Source organism: Protobothrops mucrosquamatus, unplaced genomic scaffold (genome assembly GCF_001527695.2).
Source record: "Protobothrops mucrosquamatus isolate PMUCROS unplaced genomic scaffold, P.Mucros_1.0 scaffold_218, whole genome shotgun sequence".
Classification (NCBI taxonomy): domain Eukaryota; kingdom Metazoa; phylum Chordata; class Lepidosauria; order Squamata; family Viperidae; genus Protobothrops; species Protobothrops mucrosquamatus.
In genome coordinates, this window is record NW_015386294.1 from 606,036 (window position 1) to 633,293 (window position 27,258).

Here is a 27,258-nt window from a genome sequence, read left to right on the forward strand (position 1 = left end):
TTTCTCTAACTTCAGTGAGTGAAGAAGTGCTGTAGTATTATAGGAATTGCTTTTCAGTTGCAAAATAGTTTTTGATTTTACTTATGAATCCAAGACAAGTGGGGGATGCTTAAAGTATCCAAATACAGGGTGGTTAATAATCTCCAAAATGGGTTAGAAAAAGAAATTTTCATTTATTCATTTGTATGCATGGTTTGAGGTCACAAGAATGCCCCTTTTATTTGTTATTTTATTTATTTATACATAAGATACACAAACACGTACAGTACATTTTCTGCAAAAGTGCCCTAAAGCATTATTTTTCCTAAATAGCCCTTTAAAAAATCTATAAATGTAATGCTCCATTTGACATTCTTGTCAAACTAAGGTTTTGTTTTTGTTTTAAAATTACGTACTTGTATGAATAGTGATTTTTTGAAAACTAGTTTGTTTGAAATAAGTACCAGTTAATGTGCAATTTACAAGAAAAAGATTGAATGACATAGATTAGATAAAACTGAATCAGGTTGTAGTTTTCAACTGGGGCTTATTTAACAAATAGGTTAGATAAAGTTTGTAAATTGAAGCTTCAGTCTTGATAAAATTGAAGTCTTGAGCAAATATGGTATCTAGGAAGAAGAGCAGTCTAAGTTATAATAATATAGAGTTTCATCCATTTTGAAAGAACATGTTCTGAGTCCTTAGGATGCTTCTTGATGTAGACTCGTTGCAATCATGGTGAATTTTATTTTTATTTTTTTATTATTTTTATTTTATTATTTTATTTTATTTTTTTATTTTATTTTATTTTATTTTATTATTATTTTATTTTTATTATTTTTATTATTTTCCCCTGAACTCGACATTGATGACTCTGGGCAGTTTACAGAATTTTAAAAATCCATCAGATAATAAAAACCCAATAAAGCTCACCCCCCTTGGCAGCAACAATACAATCAAATCAGTCACTTGATTGGCTCCATCTCCATTTGTGATCCTCAGGCAAGCTGATGGTTTTAATCTATAAGTGTATAGACTGTATAGATTCTATAGTCCAGGGGTCCCCAACCCCGGTCCATGGACCAGTACTGGGCCGCAGCATGCCAGCAACTGGTCCGCACAAACAAGCAAAGCACTATCTGCGGGATGCAGGCAGCACACCAAACCACGCACCCTCCGGTCTGCAGAAAAGCCTCTCTCCACAGAACCGGTCCCTGGTGCCCAAAAGGTTGGGGACTTCTGCTGTTGACTATATAAGTTTATTTTACATATTAGAGAACTTTGTATCAGTTTTGGTTGATATTCTGGGATTTCTCCTAGGAGGAGAGAATGATCTGGATTTCATTTTATAGTAGGCCATAATGTAATTTATTGGGTTCCAAATCACTATATTGTGTGTAGATGGTTTTTACCTTAATGTATATCGGGTGTAAAACTGCCGGTCTGTGGGCCAGACGCGTCATTCGGAAGCCGCGGCCACCCCATTGCCGGCAATGGCAAAACCGTCCTGATACGTGTGACGTCACGTGACATTGGGAGTTTGACATGTCTGATGTATATCAAGAAGCTAGACAACTGTGGTTTATCCAATAAACTGTGGTTGAACAAGCTGTAATTTAGCACTATATATGAGCCTACTATTATGTAGTCACAGCTTTCTGTAATTGATATTTTTGAAGACACCTGCAAACTCCAAGTTGTTCTAAATGGTGCGGTCTTATTTTGACAGTATTGCTATCATGCAGAATATTTCACTAGTCTTGAAAGAATTTCAATAGCTGCCTCATTGCTTTTCAATGGAGTGCAAAATGTTTAAACAACATGGGACCCATATATTTAAGAAAGCTTTTTTCCATATGGTGGAATCATTGGTTGATCCTCAGTTCTGGAATTCCTTCCTGTTTTGCATGTGGTAAGTGTCAAGTTAAATAAATTTCATTTGCTCAGGCATTTAAAAACCTTTTTTTTACTTTCATTTTTTAAAAATATACTAACTGGTATTTATTGTAAATATATTTACCTTTCAATCTTTGATAAAAGTAGAATATAAATACTTAACATTTCCAACATTAAAGTAGTTGTTAAGTAAATCTATAATTTTTCTATAGGCTATTTGATCTCATTTGATATAGACAGCATGCCCTTTTGAATTTTTAACCTGTTTTCAAATGCATTAAGAATTATGCTACCCAAATATAATTACCTCTTTCAGAATGATTTTTTTAAAATCTACATTTCTTAATATTATTGTTTCAATTGGTATTTATTGTTGAAAGATGGCACTGCGTAATGTCTAGCTTTTACAGTGGTAGTGTGACATTTTCATTACTAAAAATACTTCCCCTTTTCTGTCACTTATAATTTGTTATTTATTTTATGGTATATGTAATATATTGTTATAAGGTCCTCCCATTGTGTGCTTAAAATGTGTGATAAATTAGTATACATGAGTAAAACAACTAATGAAATAAGTGGCAATCCTTTTGCTTATTAAATTATATTTTGCAGATGAAAAATGTGCATCTTTCTGAAATAATATCCTTGAGTTTTGTGCATCAGGAAATACCATATAGGACTGTTTTATTTTGATAGAACTGACCCAGCATACTAATCCTGGATGGAAACTTTGCAGTTTTCTACACCGTAGAAAGTGAGATTGGTGGGGGCTTGTGCGCATGTTTGTTGGTTGTCAGCCTTACTTGTCTTCTGTTGGAGGTTAGATTGATGTCAATCCTGGCATTGTTTTGAAAAGGTGTCAAGATAGAATCATTCTTAAGTTTTGAAAACTATCAGATTGGTGAATGCCATTTGATGGTTAGGTCTATGTTGGTATTTATTTGGCTTTTATTATGCTTTTATCTGTAGAATTTTATTTGATGATGACTGTAAATAAATGTATAAATGAAAGCCAAAATTAAAGATTATTGCTATAAATATAGTTTTCAGAAAACGGTCTAAAATGAAGCCACAATTTTTCACAGAATTGTGAAATTGCGTTTCAGTGGAAATGAACTAAGAGGAAAAAATGTCTGCAGAAAGTTCCCTATCTTTGTCTAAAAAGTTGTCTTTGGGCCTCTAATTCTCTGCATACCTAAGATAAGGGTGGGCAGCATATAGTCATTCCAATCTAGTTGAAGAAGAGCTTCTCTCATTCCTTGTTATAGGCCATACTAGCTAAGTCCCAGGAAAGCAGAAGTTCACCAACATTATTTTGTTGCCTTAAAAGAACTAGTGAGCTTTATGATAGCAAATGCCCTGGAATTGTGGGATTCCATCCATTGGAAAGCCTGATAGACTTGTCTTGTGTCTTTGGTGTAACAGTTTAAGCTCTCCGTGTTGCCACAACTCTGCATTCTTTTAATCCCTTGTAATTTGTGGAAGTGCTTACAAGACAATGTTTATGTGAAAATTAGCTACTGATCCAGCGTGCCTCTTTTAGGATAAAAGTTCACACAAACATCAACTAAATCCTATCACGAGGAGAGGGAAATGGCTAATTCCAGGGTGATTGGAAGCAAATTATCTATATCCCTTGCACAAACAATGCATGGCCATTACAGAGTCTGCATATATTAGATGGGTGTTTATGTCTTGTAATTAGTGATTATAAATAAGAGGCATGGTTTTGTGTAACATACACTTTGATTAACCTGTAAAATCCAGATTTAGTATATGGTATTTGGGACTTCTCCAAGAGCTCCATAGTAGTTCTGCCTTGCCAGGGAGCAAGGCAATGTCAGGTCCTCCCTTATAGATTGATGGGTTAGATTCCTTCCAGTAAAGCTACTTCTTTTCATCTCTTTTAACTGTGGTCTTGGAATCTCTCAAACTGGAGTGTGTGTGTGTGTGTCTCCTTGTATAACACAAAGCATTCTGCTCTCTTCTTTCTATAGGCATACAACAAAGAGTAGGAGAGCTATTCAGGCAAATTTAGGCAATTAATACTTTTTACCCCTTACAAAGGGTTTCCCTAGCATAATACACTACTTTTTCTTGGTAATATGAATGGTTTTATCTTTTGATCCTAATTTATTTTTTATTGACAGGAGTTCCTATTTAACTTTACTGATGTTGGAGTCTCCAGGGCCTAATGGATATATAATTTTAGAAACTCCTTTTACTTTGAAGGCAGGAAAACTGCAAAGCTCGATATTATTTATTGAGGCTGGGAATAAACTACCTCAGGTTTTCTGAAGGATGTAATGTGTCATGGTAATCTCACACGGTGTGTGTATTTTTTTCTGTAGGTTTTCCTTAAATTGTATACAATACAATTGTATGGCATGTGCTTTAATTTCAATCTGAGTGCAGGCTGATGTTATATGTTTCCCGTGCTGGTACTGTAATATCTTACGTCATTTGTTAATGTTTTTCCACTATTTTTTATTAACTTTCTCTTTTGAAATTATTGTGATAAGCTTCTTGGGATCAGGAGACATGCCTCTTATTGATATAATTCTGTAAAGCTGTTCATGATATTATTGTTGGGCAGCTTCCCCATATTAATGCTTGTGGTCTTGAGGTTGTTAGTCATATCCTTCAAGAACAGTTTGTTCATGATGTCATAGTGTGATGTTCTAAAGAAGGAATGATCATTAAAGATTTGAAAAACCATTGCATGAAAATACTGAATGTGTGCACTATTTGTGCAGTAATCAGATTTCTCTTTGCAGCTGTTGGATTGCAACTGGAATTTATAGTTACATAGAAAAACATTTATGAAATGTTTAGAGTTCAGGGGAGTTTACAGTCCCTGCAATATGCAACCAGGTATCCAAAGGTCTGTTCAGTCTGAAAGTAGTCTGTTTAGTTTCTTTTAATTGCAATGTGAGGTACATCTCAAGGAGAAAGTCTATTCCAATATATCTGTTTAAAAAATATGGTGGTTTCAGCTTGCTTCATTAGTAGAGCTTTATATTAAAAAACAAAAACAAAAGCAAAAAGTGTGAGTATGTTTGTTTAGGGAATCCTTGGGTGCCGAACAGAAACAATTCTGACTTTTAGGGCTGTCCTAAAAGTCATAGCATTAATCTCTTGTCTGCATGAATTTTCTGACATTACCATCTCAAGACTGAGACTATTTTTTTAAATCTTAATATAAACATTAAGCACTTTTAAATCCTCACTGTATTCTTCTGAACTATGACCTTTATTAGTGCTATTTGATTTCAACATTATTGTCTGGTATTGAACACTGCATGACTAAATCTATTTAGATTTGTATTCTGACCAAGGCTTGGCAATGCCATGTCTTTATGTAATTAATAACTGAGTCAGTGGATTTGAAGGTAAATTGCATTAAATTGAGTTTTAATTCAATACTTTGCTGTGCCTTGATGTGTTTAAGAATGAGAAGCAACCTTAACTTCATTTTATGGGATGAGTTAATTGTGGATTGTCTTGCTGTGGCGTAGAATGCTCATTGAATAAATTAAATATATCTACTTTATGGTGAGGAATCCTTCATTGTTCTATAATGTTGATGTGAGCTATAAAGATACCTAGGTTGATGAGGTTTCTATCGTGAAAGATTTCAGCTGATGTTCAATATAGGCTTATCGAAAAATGCAGACAGAATTGATGCCTTTGAAAAGAACAAAGGAATGAAAAGTGAAAGTAGGTTGCAATGAAGGCTGGTTGTGTGGTGCAATGTTGTCGGAATCATTGCTTTAAGACCTGAATGTGCCAAGGGTTAGTCTACTCTGCATAACTGGAACAGTGGGTGACCCAAGCATTCATTTCTCCTGACGGATCTTTGTGCTGGGTTTCTTTTTAATTAGGCATTTAGATTCATGTAAGAAGTGTCTACCAAATGGAAAAAAATCAACTAATTAAAGTGTAAAAATAGTTATTTAAAATAGTAAAGGCAGGTAGCTCTGGCTGTGTGAACCAAGCAGCTGATCAGATGTTGTTTTCTTTTTGGACTCTCTCTCTGTGTGTGTGTGTGTGTGTGTGTAGATTGATAGATAGATAAGCTTACAGTGAAATCAGTTTGCAAAATGATAGATGGATTTGCACAACTTCAAATTTCCAATTTGGAGTAGTTTATACTTAAAATTTTACTCAACTCTTACAGAAGATAATGAATGAATTTACTTTAAAAACTAAAAGTATTTTTGAGTTGAATACAACACATCTTGTAATATTCTTGGATACAGGATGGATATGACTTCTTATTGTCTTCTTCTGATACAATTTTTGATTTGAGAATCTGTAAATTATCTGTAAATTATGTAGTGGTTTCTGTATAGACTCTGTATCGAAGTAATGTTGGGAACTATGGAGCTACATTTGACTTTTTAAGATAACACTTAAATTTTGATTTATCAGAACTCTCGAGTTACCAGAACTATTAACATTGCTGCTATTCTTCTGGTTTTCATGTAGGATTCTATAATTAATAATTTTAGTTTTTCATGAGATTTGAAATTTCCATGAATTAAATCATAAAGATTTTTGTTGTTGTTTATATATTGTTGTTTATATATATGAGTCAGTTTACCACATCATTTGTTGACTTCTTGGATTGTATTTATCTATGTATATACTTAAGGATAGTAACTTAAATGAATTAAAATAAATTAAATAAATTAAAACAGAAATTGCCTTATTTGAATAATGCTAAAGTGTGTTGAAAAGAATTTTCTTTACTGAAAAATACAGCATTAGTAAAATTCCATCCTGCATTCCATATTGGTTATGTATTTGTCAGCTTTTATGGACATCTGCAAAGGCAACTTACAAATATTCTAGATAAGTAAATAATGTTTTGCTGTTGGAATGACATGCTTTCAACTATTTCCAAGGAAAGGAATTTTTTTTCTCACTATGTATTTTATATACATTTCTTCCTTTTCTTACCTTATTATCTAAAATTATTTAAATAAAATATTTGTGTATGTAGAACTGTATTCTCCTCTCTTGCTTTTCTTATCAGTATATTCTAAACACCTAAGAATAAGAAAACCAGAGTTATATTGGCATCCTAACATATATCTAATGATCTAATTTCTGCTGTTTGCAATAGTCTTTCTGAAGATTTTCTGCCATGAAATGCTAATTAGTGCTATCAGATTTAAAATATTCTCTGTATTTTACTGGTTAGAATGTTGATTATTGGAGAGAACTAGATTTAAACCAATGTCCCATCATAAAGTTCACTGGATGACCTTTCTCTATTTTCATTCTTCCTCATCTAACTTCTGTGCTGACTTCTGAGATTAAAATTGGAGGTTGCTGTATATAGAAACATTTTGTCTTCTTTCCGGTGGTGGGATTCAGCCAGTTTGTACCACTTCGACAGAACCAGTAGCTAATTTTTTGTTGTCCAGGCCCAGAATGGACTTCCGGAAGCTGCATCCGCACAGAGAACCGATTGTTCACATATTTGAATTCCACCACTGCTTCTTTCTATAACCTGCTCCTGCAGAGACAGCATGAATTAGGGAGTTTAGCTTAAACAAACTGATATTTAATCCATCTAAAAATAAATATTATCATTTGAGGTATCTGATCAACTTGTAAATCATATTCAACTTGGCCTTGGCAGAGTTGTAATTGTTTAGAAGTAACAGTATCAGTTTGGATTTACAGATGGGAATGGTAGTCAAGAGTGTTTCCAACTAACTTAATTTGATATCCCAGTTCATCTATTAGTTCATTTTTGTCTGATTTATTCATAGCTATTTGAGAATTGTTACTTCCATATTGGATTTCTGCATTGGGACTTCCCTTAGAAATAATACATAAACTTCAAGAAAATATTACCAGGCTGTGGTTTAAGACTAGGTAAAAGCAAAAGCAATATCACTTAGACATATATACAGCTTCACAATGTTTTACAGCCCTCTCTAAGTGGTTTACAGAATCAGCATATTGCCCCCAACAATCTGGGTCCTCATTTTACCAGTCTCCGAAGGATAGAAGGCTGAGTCAATCTTGAGCCAGTCAGGATCGAACTGCTGGCAGTTGGCAGAATTAGCCTGCAATACTACATTTTAACCACTGTGCCACCATGGCTCATTGAAGCTAAAGGAATCATATGTTAATTTTGTTCCAGTTTTGTGAATATGTTTGTTAAGGGTGCTATCTTTGGCTTTTTTTTCTTCCTGATTAATTGGAGTCTTTTTGGTATCGCTTCTTCCCAAAGTTTTTCCTTTGCTTGAGTGTTGTTTGAATTTTGTCAATTTCAGGGGCTTTTGTGTTGCCCCAGTAGGTGGGGAAAAAAAAAGGAAATAGTGGGAGGATGGGGGACTATGGTGTCTAGATGATGGAATGGCTTTCATAGAGTGGTTTGTGTTGTTTATTCATACTAAGGAACTTGAATATTGCAATACTGTGACATGACAAACTGTAACATCAAAATCTATATTTAAGTTCAGTAGCTTTTAAAATATCTTTGGATAAGAATAAACACTAATTTTAGTGTTCAAGTCTTTAAATTTCCTTTTACTTCTTTAATACTTCCAGATGTCTGACATTTGGATGTTGTTGCTTATTACAAATTTAAATTCATCAAAACAACTTGATGCTAAATATAATTTTAACTTTCATTATTATCTTACATTTATCTCTGTCATAGCCTATACATTAAAAAAATGAAAATATGTTGCAAGTGCTTCATTGAATATTATCTAATATTTTTAAATATTGTTTATTTAATAAAGTAATGGAGATCTTTTTTCCATTTGCCTGACTTTGTTTGTTTACTGGTCCCATAACTTTACTGATGTATTTATTGTCCTTATTGGCTGCTATCTGCAATTTTATTGTATTATAAAATATATATTGTCTTTTTTTTTTGCTTAAAAAAAGCAATGATTCTGTGTTGTTTTGAGCTAGCACAGTGTAGAAAGACAGAGTTTAAAATTTTAATTCTAATATAAATAAACTGTAAAAACATTTTAGCAAAATATTTGTTTTCTCTCCCTCCTCCTTTCCCTCCTCCTCCTCCTCCTCCCCTTCCCCCCTCCCCTCCCCCTCTTCCTCCCCCCCCTCTCTCTAAGGGAAGGGCTAACTATAGAGGTTTACGTGAAATAGAAGGGAAGTAATTGATTCTGAAATATGTTGATTATTTGTTGGAGTAAATATAACAGAATTGAGATGTATACAGGATCACTTTTGATTTCAGAATAAAATAATCATTTCACAACAGTCAAAAATGGTACAAAGAACTGCAGTAGACAACCCTGCTTTGCACATTATAGCATTTATGTTGCTTTTTGAATGGTATCATTGTCAGTGGGCCATTTTTTAAAAAAATGAATGGGAAAATTCTCCTAAGCTTTTGTATTGGAAAATGGAATGCATATTGAAGTTATTTGCATTTCTGAAGTTTCTTAATTTTTTTTACTAATTAAGAATATACCCATTTTTAAAAATATTGACAAGTATGAAGTTAAAGCATCATTTACCACTTTTTAACTAAGGTCAGAAAAATTACAAAACTTTATGTGCTCTTTTGAAATAAAGCTACACACTAATTTCAGAGAAATTAGAAAAAATCTTATTTATATGATTTATATATATCTCACATTGTAATGAAAAATTACTTATTTGTTAAGGATAGCATTTTACAAACCTTATGCAGAATATACTGTATCCTAACATTTGAATGATAGCATTGTCCATTACTGATTTAAGTTACTAAGGAACTTGAATATTGCAGTACTGTAACATCAAAGTTATATTTTTCAGTAGCTATTTAGATATCTTTTGATAAGAATAAGCACTAGGTTTAGTGTTCAAATCTTTAAATTTTCTTTTGCTTCTATAATACTTCTAGATGTTGTTGCTTATTACAAATTTAATTAAATTCATCAAAAGAATTTGCTGCTAAATATAATTTTAACTTCCATTGCTATCTTACATTTAGCTCTGTCATAGAGTATAAATGAAAAAATGAAAATAACTATGTTGCAATGCTTCGTTGAATATTATCTAATATTTTAAAATATTGTTTATTTAATAAAGTAATGGAAGACTTTTCTCCATTTCTAATTATTACAATGGCAGATGCTTTCTGAGCATTTTTAAAAAAGATCAAGTAAGCGTCTTTACAATACAAAACAAATAAACTGTTTTAGAACATGCATTTTTCAAAATTGATTCTACAACTTTATTTAGCTATTGCTCATTGCTCAGATTTGCAATAGTTGACAATAGTCTACGTGAAAAAAGATCAGAATGAATTTGGAAATCTTAAGGTTGCTTTAAAAAAAATCCCAAGATTTTCTGGTTCATGTGTAGTGATATTGAACTCTTTATCATATGCTTTAATTTGGGCATGGAGTTGACCTGATGCTGTGCAGGGACACCACTGCATCCCTTCATTCAGTTCACTCTAATTATCACCAACTTCCTGGGGAGTCTGCTTAGCTGGAACCAGCCGTGAATGTTTGTTGTTAAGTAGTAGGATATTAGACTGTTATATTTAACAAAGTGGTTTTAGACTCTGAATTTACATATAGATGATCAGTGTACTATGTTCAGATTTGTATTTGTGTATTATTTCTTTAAATATGACTTATGCTTGTGCTTCAGTATAAAGTGAAATTTATTGTTTGTATACCCTTATTTGCATTGTGTGTACCTGTCTTCATTATCTATATCTATATCCTTCTCTTGTATGTCTGATTTTGAGTGCTGGGATTTATATATGTATATAATCTACACAATGTATTCATATGCTATTTATGTCAGTTTTTGTTCTTTAAACATTAATAGCTGAGGGAAATAGAAGTAAACATTGGCTGGCACATGTATATTAAAATGTAGTCATTTTTTCTTTTCAGGTCCATGTGAAAATGGCCGATGAAGCAGTCTGTGTTGGCCCAGCTCCCACTAGTAAAAGCTACCTCAACATGGATGCTATCATGGAAGCCATTAAAAAAACGCAGGCCCAAGCTGTGAGTCTGAATGAATCTCTCCTCTGCAGCTGTTTCATATATAGAAAGCAAGGACACTAGAGTTTGTATTTAAAGATTAAAAAAAAGTGAGGGGAAGAATGATTGAATATGCTATTTCAGTTTAGTTCATGTCACATGAGTTAAATGTGGCCGAAATTGCTACTGGAAATCAAAGGCTTTGTAGCATCTGGCAGTGCCGGTCGCTGATCCTGCAGGTGGCTGCTGGATTCAGCTTTCACACCAGGGAGCAGCTTCAGTTCATTTCCAAATTTGCTAGGGGAAAAAAATCCCAATTAGTTTAGAGCACTAACCCTTTCTGTGCCATAGCTTCTTTTTTGGATCTTCCTTACAATAGTGTGTGATTTTATTTTTACAATAGGTTTATTTTCAAACTTTTTAATGATCTCGCTTATATGAGAATGCGTGTGGCAAAACACTTGCATGGAAATACATGGTGCATCCAGATATTATTTTTAAATGTATTGTGTTACTGATGAAATGTATTGGAATAGATCAGTGTTCATACTAGTTCCATCTATTCTGTTTCTTCTGATGAATTAGGACTAGATTCAAAATTTTACAGGAATGCTTGTTTTTTAAAACAACAATATACTTTTAGGGCTGTTATTGCATCATTGAATGCAAATCTGGTCTTCAGAACTGCTGAATGCAAAAGCATCTTTAAATAAAATGCGAGGGATGGGAGTCGGCCAACACCAGCAATTACCCTGGAGTGGCTCAATTAGCATTATCATTTCTTTTGAAATAAATGTTTCAGTATGGTGCATTTGCAAAGGGGGAGGGGGTGGAAAAATAGCAAACAACATTAATTAACCAACAGATACTGCAGATGTTTACATTGTTAGTTAAGAAGACTTAATAGAGATAAAAATAGTTCAGGCTTTCATCTTTAGTTCACTGCATATATTTTCTTAGTTGTGCATTTACGTATGATTCAAATTATGAAACTGATTATTTTTTGACCTTGCTGTATTTGGTAATTATATGAAGTATTGTTTGTAGTATAGAAATTTGCACAATATATTCATTATTTTGGTGTAGGGGCATATTAACATTTTATCTTAGTCTACTGATTTTATATTCTGTTTTCTTTGAAGTGAAACTTTGCATTAATACTGATGGTATAGCCCTGAACTTGGGAGACACAACAGTTAGGAAAATGATTTGGAGAGAAAAACAGACTATATAAACTTGGTAAAGTAGAGAATATTACAGACTTGAATGGTGTGGAAAATGTTATGTTGAAGGAAATGTAACAAATTATGGGAATGGTTTAATTAAGTGAAAATAAAATAGATAGAAAACATCAAATTTTTATTTCTGTATCTCTTTGAAGATTATGATTTTCAACTAGGTCGATCCATATTTGGTGTATCTAGAATAACATGTTAGGTCTTCTCTATATAATTAAATGTACACAGAGTATTAAATCAGAGTATTAAATCAGAAATGTGTGACCTGGAATGATGTCACACAGATCATATAATGTTGGGTGACCTGCTTTATTATGTAATTTTAAGTAAATTGATACACTTTTTGCTTATTTTTTTAAATGTGCCACCTACGTATATAGGGCCTAAAAGTGCTAGATGTAGTAGATGAATTGAGTTTTTTTTTAATATAATTAGTGCAAATATTTCAAATAGAAAGATATTTTTTCACAATGAATTTCAAAAGAAATGATTCAGCAGAATAAATTCATCTAATATAAAGTAAAAGCTGAATGTACATTGTGCAAATTAAGGTTCTGCATGCCTGGCATTAGAAAACTTAATTTTGTCTTATATTTTTTTAAGGTTCATCCAGGATATGGATTCCTTTCAGAAAATAAAGAATTTTCCAAGCGTTTGGTAAGTTTTAAAAAATTATTCCATTTGTTTCCTCAGATAAATTATGTTGTACATTAGTGTAGAGTATATATTTTATTAGTGGTACGATTTATACATTGAAGTTGGAATCAGATTAAAATTGCCTCTTCTCTCCCTCCCTCCCCCCCTTTCCCAGCATTTACTGGAGAGGAATGAAAGTTGAGAGGAAAGAAAGCAGATTCCCCATGAATTATGACTCTTGGGGAGGGGGGGAGCAGCTGCTATTCTATAAAGTTTCATTTTATTTTTTTTAAATCCAAAATATATTTATTTAAAGCTTGCCATATGTGGTGAAAGTTCTGCATCTTGGTTTTTTTTTTATCAATAGCAGTAGCAGCAACAACAAAACTAGTATGGATTAGTAAAAAAAACATTATCATATAGTATTCATTGATCAATTTCTTCCTTTGGATTATTTTCCTTGCTTTCTATGAAACAAATTAATTATCTAGGACAAAAAATAATGACATTTGCTAATTTAGCATTGACTATCATTTGGAAATAACTACTTTTGAAAAGAAATTGTGACAGAAATCTTACAAAGATATCTGGATTGTTGTTGATTATATTCTATTTAAATTTATTTTATTATAATATTGGCTCTGAACTATTACATTCAGATGGATTTAAAAAATTGGTACTCATTCTCATGAATATTAATTTTTTTACAATGTTATTCATATATTTCGTAGAAAGTATCAGTTAGTCTATGTATCTGACCAACTAACATGATAATTTTATGCCTACATATCTACATATACAGTAAGTTCTATAGAATTTGGATTTCACGTTATTGTTAATTTTGTTGAAGTATTTGATGAGGATATCTGAGATAGTATAGCTAGATTATGAAGAATTAATAGTATAAGCTCAGTTATATATTCAATTATTTATTACAAAGTAAAATCCTCCTTTCTTTCCATTTCGATTAGAAGGAGGATAATAGGTACCAGATTATAGCTAAGAGTCAAAAAATGTGTGCTACTTTTGTATTCACTGGCTATTTGATGGTCTGCTAAGAGCTACAATTGAAATAAAAAATAGGTAATTCTCACAAAACAGTGGAAAAAATTTCTACTAACATATGAATATCTGCAGATAATGTATGTGCTAGAGTGCTATTGTATGGAAATTTTCAAAGTAAAAATATAACAATAAAAGCAAAATAAAAGTGAATGTTACTGTTTTCTGTTTCCTGAAGATATGTATATAATTAAAATCATATGAAACTAAATCATTACATAATTCAGAAACAGATTGTAATATTTATCAAATAAGTTCCATTAATTAACAACTTGTTCTTTTTTGTGTGGAAGATATTGGCTAAGATTTAAATCTTGATTTAATTGTCAACAAGAAAATAAACAGTTTAATTTATGTTAGGACATGATTTAATCGATTTTCCAGTTTTGTAGTACATGCATTCCCTAAAACAAACAATTCGCTAATATGTTTTTATAACAAAGTATATTTTTTCAGTTAACTAGATCTTTATAAAAGGCAATTATATTGCCTGTGAATATAACCCCAAGTCAGTAGTTCTTCAGTTTATTTTTGTGATGCTTAACTTTGAAATGTCCAGAAGCAGTTGCAACAGCATACAGCACCTAGGCTACCAACCGATGCACTATACTGGGATCGTGTTATGTACACTGGATGAGGAAAGTAACTCAGGGCCTTTTATAAAGTAAATATTCAGAATGATGCAGTAGTTCCTCCTTTATTTTTAGGAAATTAATTCACTCACACCTTTTGTGAGTGAATTTTTGTGAGCCGTGGTGGCGCAGTGGTTAGAATGCTATATTGCAGGCTAATTCTACTGAGCGCCAGTAGTTCGATTCTCACTGGCTCGAAGTTGACTCAGTCTTCCATCCTTCTGAGGTCTGTAAAATGAGGACCCAGATTGTTGGGAGCAATATGCTGATTCTGTAATCTGCTTAGAGAGGGCTGTAAACCACTATGAAGCAGTATATAAATCTAGGTGTTATTGCTATTGCTATTTTGGGCTGAGTGATAATTTGGATTAGAGCAGGGGTCCCCAAGTCCTGGTCCCTGGACCAGTATCAGGCCGCGGCATGCCAGCAACCGGTCCACACAAACAAGCAAAGCCCCATCTGTGGGATGCAGGAAGCACACAAAACCAGAGGTTTTTCCGGTCCACGGAAAAACCTCTCTCCACGGAACCGGTCCCTATGGCCAAAAAGATTGGGGACCTCTGGATTAGAGTGTACAACTTCCAGCACAGTGAGGTTTTTAATAGGCTTTCTGTGAGATATTGAGAATTGCTTTCAAAAAATAGACACCAGGGTTTTTAGGGGTAAAATGAGTTGTCTCAATGATCTTCAAGATTTGTCATTCATTATGTCCATTAAACTCCCCAAAATATACAAAAAACAAAGCCCCTAAAGTGTTGGTGGGAGGAAGGGAGAGCAACAAAAAAGATCTTCCTTTGCACTCTCTTTGTTATTATCTTCACTCATGTTAGCGGTAAAATTAATTTGGCTTAGTCAGTATTTATCTATTGGGTCACCAAAATTATGTTTATGTTTTGTAAATATTGTAATGCTTCTTTATTTCTGCTATGTGACATGGCCTGGCATGGTAAGAGGCAGATTAGGGGCTAAATTGCTTTTGTCTTCAGAGCAGGAGAAAACATCTTTTTCTTTGCTTGTTTTTGAACGCTAGGGGTATCAGCTGATGGTGTCTTGTAGTCTGTAAGCCCACCTTGAGACTTTTTGAATGCAGAGATCATGGCTGAAAAATTTAGCATAATTTCTAGACTCTTTTGTTCTTTATCTTCTCCTTTTTAAAATATTTTGCCAAGTAAAAGAAATCTGTAGCATGTGAAAGCTTGGTTGGTTCTAATAATGGTATTATCCAATCAGGCATTTTGAATGGTTTTTCATGTAATAATAGTGTTATTACTGCTTTTTAAATATATACTTAAAATTTTGCATTTAAACCGCTTTATATTATTTTGCAGTTCCTTTTTTTAAGCTGCAGTTTTGTGGAATGGTAGGGCAACTAAAAACAACAATTTGTATTTGTTTTTAACTATCTTGCATAATTTAGTAGCTTGGTGAGTATCTTTTACTTTTACTGGTATCTTATAGCAACGTTCTATTTATTGATTTGCTGTACCACTTTTTATAAAATATTGCAAAGAATCTACAGGATTATTAAAGTATAAATATTAATATATACATATTCATAAGAAAAAGGGGTGAATGCAGAGTTCATCTAATATTCATATATGAGACATGTAAAGAGACAGGTCTTTAGTGGGTGTGTAAAGCAGGGGTGGGGCAAGTTTTAGGTGTTAAGGGCCATACCTCAATCTCCTAAAGCAGGAGTGTCAAACTGCCAGCCCGCGGGCCGGTGCGTCATGCCAAAACCACGCCCACCCCATTGCCGGCAATGGAAAAAAAGTTGCAATACATCGCGACACGTCACATGATGTTGCGAGTTTGACTCCCCTGTCCTAAAGAGTTGTGGGAAGCAATCCAGTGATGTTGCAACATACTGGAAGAAGTGTGTCTGAATTTTTTTTTAGTCCCCTATAAGCAAATTACTTACTTTAAGGCACAAAAAAATTGTGAAAAAAGATAAAATTGGGCTACTAAAAATTGCACATTTGTTTTCAGATTTCAGTAGTGCAGTCTTGGATACTAGGGAGCTATGAATAGGATTGTGGGTTTCATATAGCAGGCACATCAGAAATATCAATACGAATATCCCAGGTATGTGTTCTATCACAGAGAGGATCACAGTGAGTATCCATAAGGTGAAACTCTGCAGTTCTTAGCACTATATAAAGTCTCATGGTGATCTTAGTGATCCAAGATATCTGTAATGGTGAGGCTATCAGTTATAACTATCAAATAGTTATTATAGCTGTAATAATTTTTTTAAGATTCCAAATTAGTTTTTATTTAAAAAATATTAAAATATAAAAGAGAAATAAGCAATCAAGAAGTCAGTGCAAAAGATCCTTTAGCTAGTGTGTAGAACTATGTAAAGTACAATTTTTGTGTTGAAAACTGAACATGGTTCAATCTTTAAAGTAGGGTCAAATATTTTTAGGATTAATTTTTTTTTATTTTGGTGATAGAAGACTTGTAGAAATCTAACTAGTGGGAAGATCCTGGGATAAAATGTGTATGTGTTCTAGGTCATCTTTAGTAATGCAAGTCTATGGATTACTATTGCTATGTTTTAAGTAGAACTAGAAAGTGAAATTGATCCTATTTCCTGATAGTTTCCTATGAATTCAGTTAAAATATGAAAATATAATGATGGAAAATTGGAACAACCCATCTCATAGGGTTGTTTTTGTGGGGAAAATAGGAGGAGGAAGGAGTATTATGTATGTTTATGTTTTGACTTACTTAAGAAGCATCATAACAGCATCTAGTACAGCAGGGGTCCTCAACCCCTGGTCCACGGTCTGCTGCCCATTGGGAACTGGGCCGTGCAAGCGGTGGGCAAGTATTTGAAGATCCATTTGTGTAGGTGCAGGATTAGGTTGTGCACGTGAAACCAGTCCCTCCCCACCTGCCACCGCTGCTGCTAGTTCACAGAGCCGGGAAGATTGGGGATCGCTGTAGTACAGAATTTAGGATTTGCTCAGTTCCACAGGATTTAGTTAATATTTTACAGATCATTCTATAACTAACAGATATCTCAAAGATTTGTTTGGCACAGTTGCTGAATGGCCTGACTCTAGATATATTTCATTTATGTCCTTAACCTCTTATATTGTATGTCCCTATTCTTTTCTGTACTACAATATTTGTTTCATTTTCCAAGCTTTTCTATCATCCAAATCTATTATTCGTTGCTATATGCATTTATTTTTTCCTGTTCTACGCTCTTATTTTTCCATCAAATGTTTCTCTGTTCCCCTAAAATTTGTCTTCCCTAATATTTGTTCTGCCTCTTTTTTCAGTATCTTAATTGATGTGACTGCAACTTGGGAGGAGTTTTGTCATTTTCCATCCAAAGATTTGTGATGGTGTTTTAATTTCCTACTTTTTCTGTCTTTTTCCTTTAGCTAGGTTAAAGGAAAGTGGGAGAGAATTCAGATGGTAGAAAAATTACTTATTCATTGGATTCATAAGAAGACAATTGAAGCATATGCTCTGCTTGGGCCACATTTTGTAAGCTTTTGCAAACATCTAGCCATACTTTTCAAAAGTGAGATATTGTGTATCTGGGTATTAATGTCTGGTCATCTGATGGCTACTTTGGTTGGAGGGAAGGTCTTGACATACTCTGAGTTTTTTGTGTTTCTTTTTGGTTCCCCCCCATGTTTTTGGTTTTTTTCTTGGAGTGACAGAGAAAGTAGAAAATATTTCATTGGTACAGGTAGTCTTTGAGTTATGACCACAATTCAGCCCCAAATTTATGTTGTAAAATGAAACATTTGTTAAGTGAATTTGCCCCATTTTATGACCTTTCTTGCCATAGTTGTTAAGTGAATCATTAATAACATGGTTGTTAAGTGAACCTGAATTCTCCATTGACTTTGCCTGTCAGAAGGTCATAAAAGCTGATCACATGACCCCAGGATACTGCAACCGTCATAAATGTGAACCAGTTGCCAAGCACTGAATTTTGATCATGTGACCATGGGGATGCTGCAATCACTGTAAGTGTGAAAAATGGACACAAGTCACTTTTTTCAGTGCCATTGTAACTTTGAATAGTCACTAAATGAACTGTTGTAAGTCAAGGACTACCTGAATATGTATTTATAACTATTTTAATAATTGTCCTTAAAATGTCCAAAGTAGGATAAAAAATTTAAAAGTCCAATACAATAAGATAGCTGAAAGCTGTGAAGCCATATAACATCCATAAAGCATCCATAAAACAATTAGGAGGATTGAAATTAAACATAAAAATAACATTCTATTTCGGCTGAAAGGCCAGCAAAGTAGATGCTAAGACAAATTTTTCTAGGCAAGTGTTCAGAATCAAGGGTTGTTACAAATTGTGTCATAATCTGCTGGTAACTTACCTCCTTAGATAGTAGAGGCATCATTGTAGAGATATTGTGCACATTGATAAAAGTAAATGGCTTAGGGCCCTAGTGGGGGAACAGCATACTGGAGGTGGTTGATCGAGTAACAGCTGATCCCATCTCCCCCACTCTGCTCCTGCCCTCCCCATGTGTCTTTAGGTTTTAATGTTAATTTTAATTATTTATGTTAAGCTGCCCAGAGTTACCCAATGGTAAGATGGGTGCCCAATAAATTTAATGAATGAATGAATGAATGAATGAATGAATGAATGAATGAATGAATGAAAATGATTCCTCAGTTACACTGATTATACACTATGAAGGGCTTCAGTGATCAAAACCCAGCATTTTGATTTGCAACAGTTAGGAAATAATTCAGTCGGGAAAGCATACTGTAGGTATAATATGACTATAATGCCAAGGCCCAGTTGGTAATCTTAGAATTGCATACTGTATAGTTTTAGAGGCATGGTGCATAAGATGCATTATTGTAATCTGCAGTTTACTAGAGCAGAAGCAAGCTAGGTACTCATGAAGGTGCACTTTGTGTCCCATCCTTTTCTCACGCTGAGCTTCAGGTATCCACATGTTTTTATAAGACAGGAGGGTGTAGAGTGTTTTCAGCCCATAAAATACCTAATATGCTTTTTAAAACATTCAGAGTCCTATTTAAATTTGCACACCTTTTAGTTCGTCGTCTTTAGTACTTAATAAGATATTCAATAGAGACAGTTCTGCATACTTGCACCAAGCAGCAGTTTTCTTTTAGGGGATATTAAAAGATAATGGAAATCTGTACACATGCAGAAACTTGAGGTGGCTTCTAAATGCCTAATACTTGAATGTCCAAGGGGCTTATACATAATAATCTGCTGCATACGTTTGCTTTTTTAATTTGAAGAGTTCTCCCTAGTGATATTTGGGAATTGGGAAAGAAAATGCATACATTACTCTACCAAATGACCATGCTGTGCTTCTTATGTATGTTAAAAGGCTAGCGCACCTCACACCATGATAATAATTAGGCTTGGAAGTAGTGCTATGTATGTCCATGTTTGTAATGCGAAGCAGCAATAAGTGCACAGCATTCAGTGGCAAAGTAGCATTGGGGGCACTTGGAAAAATTAGGAAGAACCCCATTAATTCATCCATTGCTTTTATATTTATGAGTTGCATCCTGAATTTAAAATTATTAATGCATAAATTTAAGTCAAGATGCAATAATATGCTAATATATCCATTTTTGCCTTTGGTAGATTGGCTGCCCCTGATGATGGATTGTATTTCAAATAGTTTACTAGGTGTAACTAAATCTTGTTGCATTGCTGCCCTTATTGGAAATACTGTGTTCTTGGAGTTTACATTGAGTATGTAAATATAAACTCAAGATAATAAGATACAGTATATTGGCATAGTAAAATAATCACAGTGAAAAAAGAGGAACAGCTTTCCAGCTTTGGTCTTGCCTATGTATTCTGACCTGTGTCCTTTGCTCAGGCTTTGAAACATGGAAAATATTTACCTTAGCTCAGTATTAGCCCCTCCTCCCACCGAATAAGAACACATTACTTGTTAACAAAACAAGGATTTATTTATGAAATTTACTCCCTCATCAAATGAAAGTCTAATTCTAGTAGGAGTTTTCTGGTAGTTTACTAAGCTTCTCTCCCTTCTTAAATGTAGAATGAGTTGATCCATTAAATTGGCTTCCAAGCAGTAACTTGTCATTTTAACGTAACATGTAGTCTTTATTTGAATAACCATTTTATTATATTAAAAACTGACCCTCCTTTTTATTGAAGAAAAGGAGGTGTGAAGTTGGATGCTTTGAACTTTCATAGAAAGTATTTTTTATTCTGAAACAAATGGTTTTCCCACTACACTGTCCCAGGGCTGGCATTAGTTGGCAATTTCCCTAAATATAAAACAATGAAACAAAAGCATTTGTTCATGTTGTTGTGAAGCTATTATGTTCTATGTCGCTGCCAAATTTGGCAATTTTGCAATCATTATTTCCCCCTGGCTCATTTCCTAACAATCTGGTGGTTTTCAGGATTTGGATTGTTAAGATTGGTGACAGTATTCTTGGCCGAATTTTTAGTAATGCAGCCAGGATTCATTTTATTCTTGGATATTCATTTGTATGTCATAAAGTGACAAGTAGCACTATATGTCAATAGGATTTTTCATTTCTCTATAAATGAAGAAAATCAAACTTCTTTTATTTATGGTTTTATGACTTATTTTTTTTAAAGAATTATTTCTTACTTCAGTGCAGAAGCATGGAAATATTTCCATGTGTACCTTCATTAATTCCCTATAACTTATCAAACTGAAGTGTAACTTGGAGTATAGCTGGCACAAGCATATATGTAAATGATTTTAAATTATACGACTGTTTTTCTTAACCAAGACAGATATATTTTTATAATTGAATCTATCAGTTCTGTTTTTGACCCTGAGCCCAATTTTACAACCCTCCTGCAATTTCCATTCAGACCTCTGATACAGAGAAGTGATGAGCAGGAAGAAGGAAGAGGTTGACCCATTTATGCAACATGGATTTAGTCCCATTCATGATTGGTTGGAGGCCTTCTCCGAAGAAGCAATAGACCCCAATTCTACTTTAAATCTTGGTCAGCGCAGGCCTCTATCTTGTGAAGTGTAATAAGAAAACTAGAAGTTCCATTCTGATACCAAAGTGTTACATTTATCTTATGGTTTTGCTAGCTTAGAACTTATTTTTATAATATAGGAAATATATTGCCTATTTTTAAAAAAGGTGACTGGAGGATAAATATTCCCAAATATTGGAATCTTATACATAAATATACAATATTGGAAACTAATTTATAGAATTAAATGCCTAAGATAAAGTTAAAAGCTAAATTATTACATAGAAAGTAAATTTACATAATCAGAGCATAATGATTTCCAGCTGAAGCTATAACTATCTTAATCTTCAAAAATGCTTATATACAAATCACATCTATAGGTCTAAAGTTTGAAGAACTTAAATACTTCAGTCCCCCCATTTAACTCATGTCTTTTTGGTGTCTTTTATAAAGTACATTTAAATTTGAAGACTCAGATTAAAATACTATGTTCAAAAATCTTTAAATTGTCTTTGTCCTGTTTCCTTTGAGGAGGAAGGTAAGTACACAATAACTTCAGACAAGATAATTATATAGCCAACAAAAGAAGAGGACATATTTTATTCAGCGGGTTGTCTTTAGGATTTGATAATGCAGCCAACTGCTATTTTATCTGCAAATGCAATTTTGCACATACTTATTTGGAAATAAGCTTGATTGAACCTAGTGAAGCTTAGGTTGTGAGCAGAGATATGTTGTTACAGAATTGGGGATTATAGAGACATTGCTTTATAGTTGTTCCAGTCCTTCAAAAGCGTGCCATTCCAGTTGGTGCTTTTGGGGCAAGAGAGGGTTGACTTATTGATTGACTGATAGTAGATTTATATCCCACTTTTATTTTGTGTAACTCTAGACAACCTACTTAATGCTGCCGATTTTTTTTTCTTCCTGTAACAACAACCTAAGAGATGGATAGAGCCCTTGGGCAGATCTGTGATGGGGACCCTAGAGACTCCATCTTATTTAACATTTATGTGAAGCTGCTTGGGAAAGTAATTTGTTGGTTTGAGTTAGATATCAATATGCTGATAGTACCAGTTTTACTCTCTTTCATCACACCAAGCAGGAGGTGTCAGCCCTATCAGGTAGACAGGCCGGGAAACAAAATGCAAAAAGATTACTAGAACACTGCTTTTATTTTTGCAAGGTCAACAACAGAACCTTGAAAGATTCCTCAGGATCTTCTAATCATCAAAGAATTTATTCTCCCCCCTCTTACCACAAAGAGAATCAAGGTTTGATTTTCTTTCTGATTCCTCCTCTCCTTTTAGAACTAAGCAGATGTTTATGATATTTATGTAACCATCCTTGCTTTCCTCCTCCATGACTTTGGCCAGACTCTTCTACAGGAGATATGGCAGAAGTCTTTACCCAGTGGCTAGAGGCAATGGCTGGTGGAATATCTATATGGACAGAACATACAGATTCAATCCCAGCAAAGCAGACTCACTGTTGTGTCCATGCACATTACATAAATTGCTCTGGGTAGGATTGTACTTCCTCCAAAGAAACAGACGCACAACCTGGAGGTTCTGCCAGCCCACAGACCGGATACATCATAGCAAAACCGTGCCCACCCCATTGCCAGCAATGGCAAAAAAAATTGTGATATGTCGCGATACGTCACATGATGTTGCGAGTTTGACACCCCTGTGCTAGAAGAACAATGAAGACTGTGGCCAGAAGAGGGTTAGGCCTGCTCTAATTTGTCTGCTAGTTGCATTGTTTCATGGATCAAGTAATGTCGAACAACAATGATCTATGCTCTTGTCATCTCTCAGACTATTGTATTTTACTTTATGTCAAGCTGCCCTAGATAAGCCAAAATCTATAGCTGGCATAGAATTCAAGGGTGTGCATTAGTTAGAATGTGTGTATATAGGTTCAGCAGGATAATGCCTATTTGACAGAGGCTGCATTGGTTCCTGGTAGGGTTCAAACTAATGGTGATTTTTTATCAAGCCTCTTATGGCTTGTGTCCTTGTTTCTGGACTACATATCCATTCCACATTCTATAGCCAAAACAGAAGGTGGCCAAAACCCACTCCTTATGAGATCAAGAGAGTTGGGGCATCCCTCTTGCTCCACAACAGGTTGGTGCCTTCAATCAACTTTGCTCTCCTTTTACCCTTCATAAATGGTGAAAACAGACCTTTTCTATACAGAGAGGAAGACTTTTAATTGGGGGACAGCAACTAACAGGTTTTTCTATTTTTTTGTGTCTAATGTTGTGTTTTAATGTTATAATACTTTGTTTTCCCAAAAGTAAGACCTACCCTGAAAGTAAGCCCTAGCTTGATTTTGGGGGATAGGCCTAATATAAGCCCTACTCTTAAAATAGGAAGCCACACAGCGCTTCGGGCCATTTCCACTGCTTGTGGCAGCCACCGGCCCAAAATACTGCGCAGCCTCCTGCTGCAAGTAGTGGCAACAGCCTGAAGTACCGTGCGGCCTCCTGCCATGAGTAGTGGAAACGGCATGAAACACCATGCGGCCTCCTGCCACGAGCAGTCGAAATGGCCCAAAGCACCGTGCGGCTTCTTGCCGCAAGTAGCGGCAAAGGCATGAAGCACCATGCAGCCTCCTACTGCGAGCAGTGGCCACAAGTGGCGGCAAGCAGCTGCTGAAGAAGTCAAGCAGCAGCATGACAGGTGTCTGGGCATGGGAGGCCTGGCTGCGGCAGTCCTAAGGTAAGACATCCTTCGAAAATAAGACCTAGTGCCTCTTTTGGAGGGGAAAAAAAAATAAGACCGGGTCTTATTTTTGGGGAAACACAGTATTATAATCCACCTAGAGCAGTGGTGGCGAACCTATGGCACGGGTGCCAGAGGTGGCACTCGGAGCCCTCTCTTTGGGCACACACACTGTCTCCCCAGCCCCGCCTCCTCCCATAGCCCCCTCTTCACAGCAGCCCCCCCGGAGAAGAGTCGCCCCTGGGCATGGCCCACACGAAGCAGCACAGCCAAGGACATGATAGCCAGGCAGCGGGGACAAGACTCCACCCTTGCGCCCCGTTGCACGCAGATGCTGCTGCGGGGCATGGGCGGAGGGGGTGGCTGCCATGATGCTGCTGGGCTGCCTGGGTGATCTGTGGCGGGCCGTGGAGGTGGTGGGTGGCCCATTGGGCAGGGCGGAGTGGGGACGGGGGGGCAGTTTTTGGGCACTCGGTCTCTAAAAGGTTCGCCATCACTGACCTAGAGTCTGATGAGCAGTCATTATATGTATTACTGGAATAAATAAAAAGCTGCTATGTGGAATTTCTTGATATAGGCTGAATTGTATTTTTCAGCACACATAGGGTTAAACGAAAAGGTTATAGTAATCTAGTATGCAGTTTCCCTTTTTACTGCAATCATTAGCAGTGGCAAGTCCAAGCTGCAGTCTATGTCAGTAATTTACATTTCATTGCTAAGTGACTGTTCTTGTTCAAGGGCTTTTTCTAAGGCTGTTGAACATACTTGTATTGAGAATAAACAGAGTAGAAGAATTGAAAGCCAAATACCCTGCCAGGCTTTTCAATAGGTCCTGAAGTTTCCAATAGATCACTGATTAGTGTTGCATGGAGCATTATGAGAATAAAAAGATAAGGCCTATGAAATTATGGCAGGTGGGATATCCTATTTTAAATCTCCTTTTGCTATTACTTTTACAGCCATCCTCCTTAACATTCCTCTTCTAATCATTCTCTTACTGTAGAACTCCAGCTTATTAAAGACAAAGCAAGACAACAGAGCAATGTCTACTAGGCAGCTTCTCTCTACTACCTCCCCCCCCCCCCCCGCCGCCTTTAAGTAAAGTTTGTTATGAGGATTGAAGAAACAAAAGACATAATAAGCTTTGCAACTCCCTGGGATCAAATTTTAAAGTTTAGAGATCCTGCAGGATTTTTGCTCTGGGTTTTGATTCTTCAATTTGGCCTTGTGGTAGCATGTTTTATTTCATGGCATATATATCATGTGGAAGACAAATGGCATGAACTGGAAGAATATAGTGTTGACAGGGTATGATATTGATGATCTGAGTACGCCTATCTAGGCATTACTGTTTGTGACAATCATTGGCACAGCTTTATTATTTTTTAATTGATCTGAACAACGCAGAAGTTTTTTTGTTTTTTTTCTTAGATATACATATGTTGTTTTTATTTTTTTTAATAAGCCACCAAGAGTCATTTTGGAGGTAAGCAACTTTGAAATTGAAGTAGTGAATAAAAATAAAGTACTGAATTAGCACAAAATTAATCATCTTTATAAATATTCTTTTTTTAATATGGCTTTGTCTTTCTTTTTCAAATGTTTGCATAAGCTAGATATGTTTCCATGATACAGGAGATACCTATAGAGATACCATTGCCTTTTGTCTGAAAATATCAAATTAACTATCTTTTATTGACATCATACATAAATACTGAAATAATAAATGAAACATAGCAGTATTGTTACTGCTGCATTAGAAAATCATTGAACAGCCTGAAATATCTTTTTTTTAGTATATTATTAGAAAACACAAGTAATGCATTATATTATTTGAAATAACTTTGTTAGAAATTTCAATCCTTTCAGGTTTTACAGAATTGATGCATGGATTGACTTGGGTCCCGTTGCGATTTGTGTCAGTGCCTTGTCTTCATTTTGCATTTCCAAAGAAGAATAAGAAAATACAGCATTTTACCTGCTTTATGTTGTCTTTTAATATACTAACATAATTTTATCAGAAAGTTCATCACTTTTTATTAAAATTGAACAGAGTAACCCTACAAAAGTGAGCCAGAGCTTTCACTACTCTGTTTAGACCTGTGGATCTATATTAGAACTGATGCACTGCTGTTGTCTCTTGGCTCACCGAGAGGTCCTTGTCAGGCATGAAAGATCAGGTCCACGTGAATACTCACACAATTGACCTTGGTCATCTCTTCTGTTGAATTGTCTGAATTAGGGAGGCTATTATTTTTTCACATGTTGGACAATGGTGACTTTGAAATAAATTTTGTATCTTTCATCATCTCATTTCAATTTCTTTAAAATCTGACTATGATAATATATTATTTCCTTGTATATAAAGGGAATTGACTTCAGACTTTGAACAATGGTACCCCATGAGTTGTTCCTTTATTTAAATCCTCCTTTAATTTTGGTATCATCTGATATATTGTATTAATTAATATTCACTATACAGGTTAATTTCTCAAAATTACGCATATTAAACTCTTTTGAGTTTTTATTTAATGTCTAAAAATTATAATGTAGAAGTACTGTAAAACTGTCAACATCCAGCTTGAGAATCCAAATAAATCACCAGGATCATTTCATTCCAAAATTCTTACTGTTTATTAAATACACAGCATAGTAGCATCGAAGCAAAATTCACTCTGAGGTTTCCAGAAGTTCCCAGACACAAGATCAAAGAATTAAACAATAGTCTCTTCGCCCATTGGATTGATATGGTGAAGGGGGTGCCCATTATCTATAAATATTTATTGAATGCAAAAGTATGTCATTGTGACAGTTTATGTCATATGTATGATGATGTTGTGCAAATACTGCCAATGACTTCATTTACTTCAATTTAAGCAATTTGAATGGCAATTCTACACATACTACACAAATTGCCTGGAGGCCGTACGGGTCTGGATGGGGAGGAACAGACTCAGACTCAACCCTTCCAAGACCGAGTGGCTGTGGTTGCCGGCGCCCCGGCATAGTCAGCTGATTCCATCGCTGACTATAGGGGGCGAGACTTTGGCCCCCTCAGAGAGGGCACGCAACTTGGGTGTCCTCCTGGATCCACGGCTGACACTGGAAGAC

The 27,258-nt window shown here is 34.9% G+C and overlaps 1 protein-coding gene across 1 annotated transcript in view; it reads left to right on the forward strand.

Moving 5' to 3' along the window:
• Positions 1-27,258, forward strand: part of PCCA (propionyl-CoA carboxylase subunit alpha) — a 233,974-nt gene that overhangs the window by 23,892 nt on the left and 182,824 nt on the right. Inside the window, exons 5-6 of the mRNA XM_015827965.1 lie at positions 10,773-10,886; positions 12,704-12,757. Of these exons, the coding sequence (XP_015683451.1) occupies positions 10,773-10,886; positions 12,704-12,757 (168 nt within the window). The remainder of the gene's footprint in view (positions 1-10,772; positions 10,887-12,703; positions 12,758-27,258) is intronic.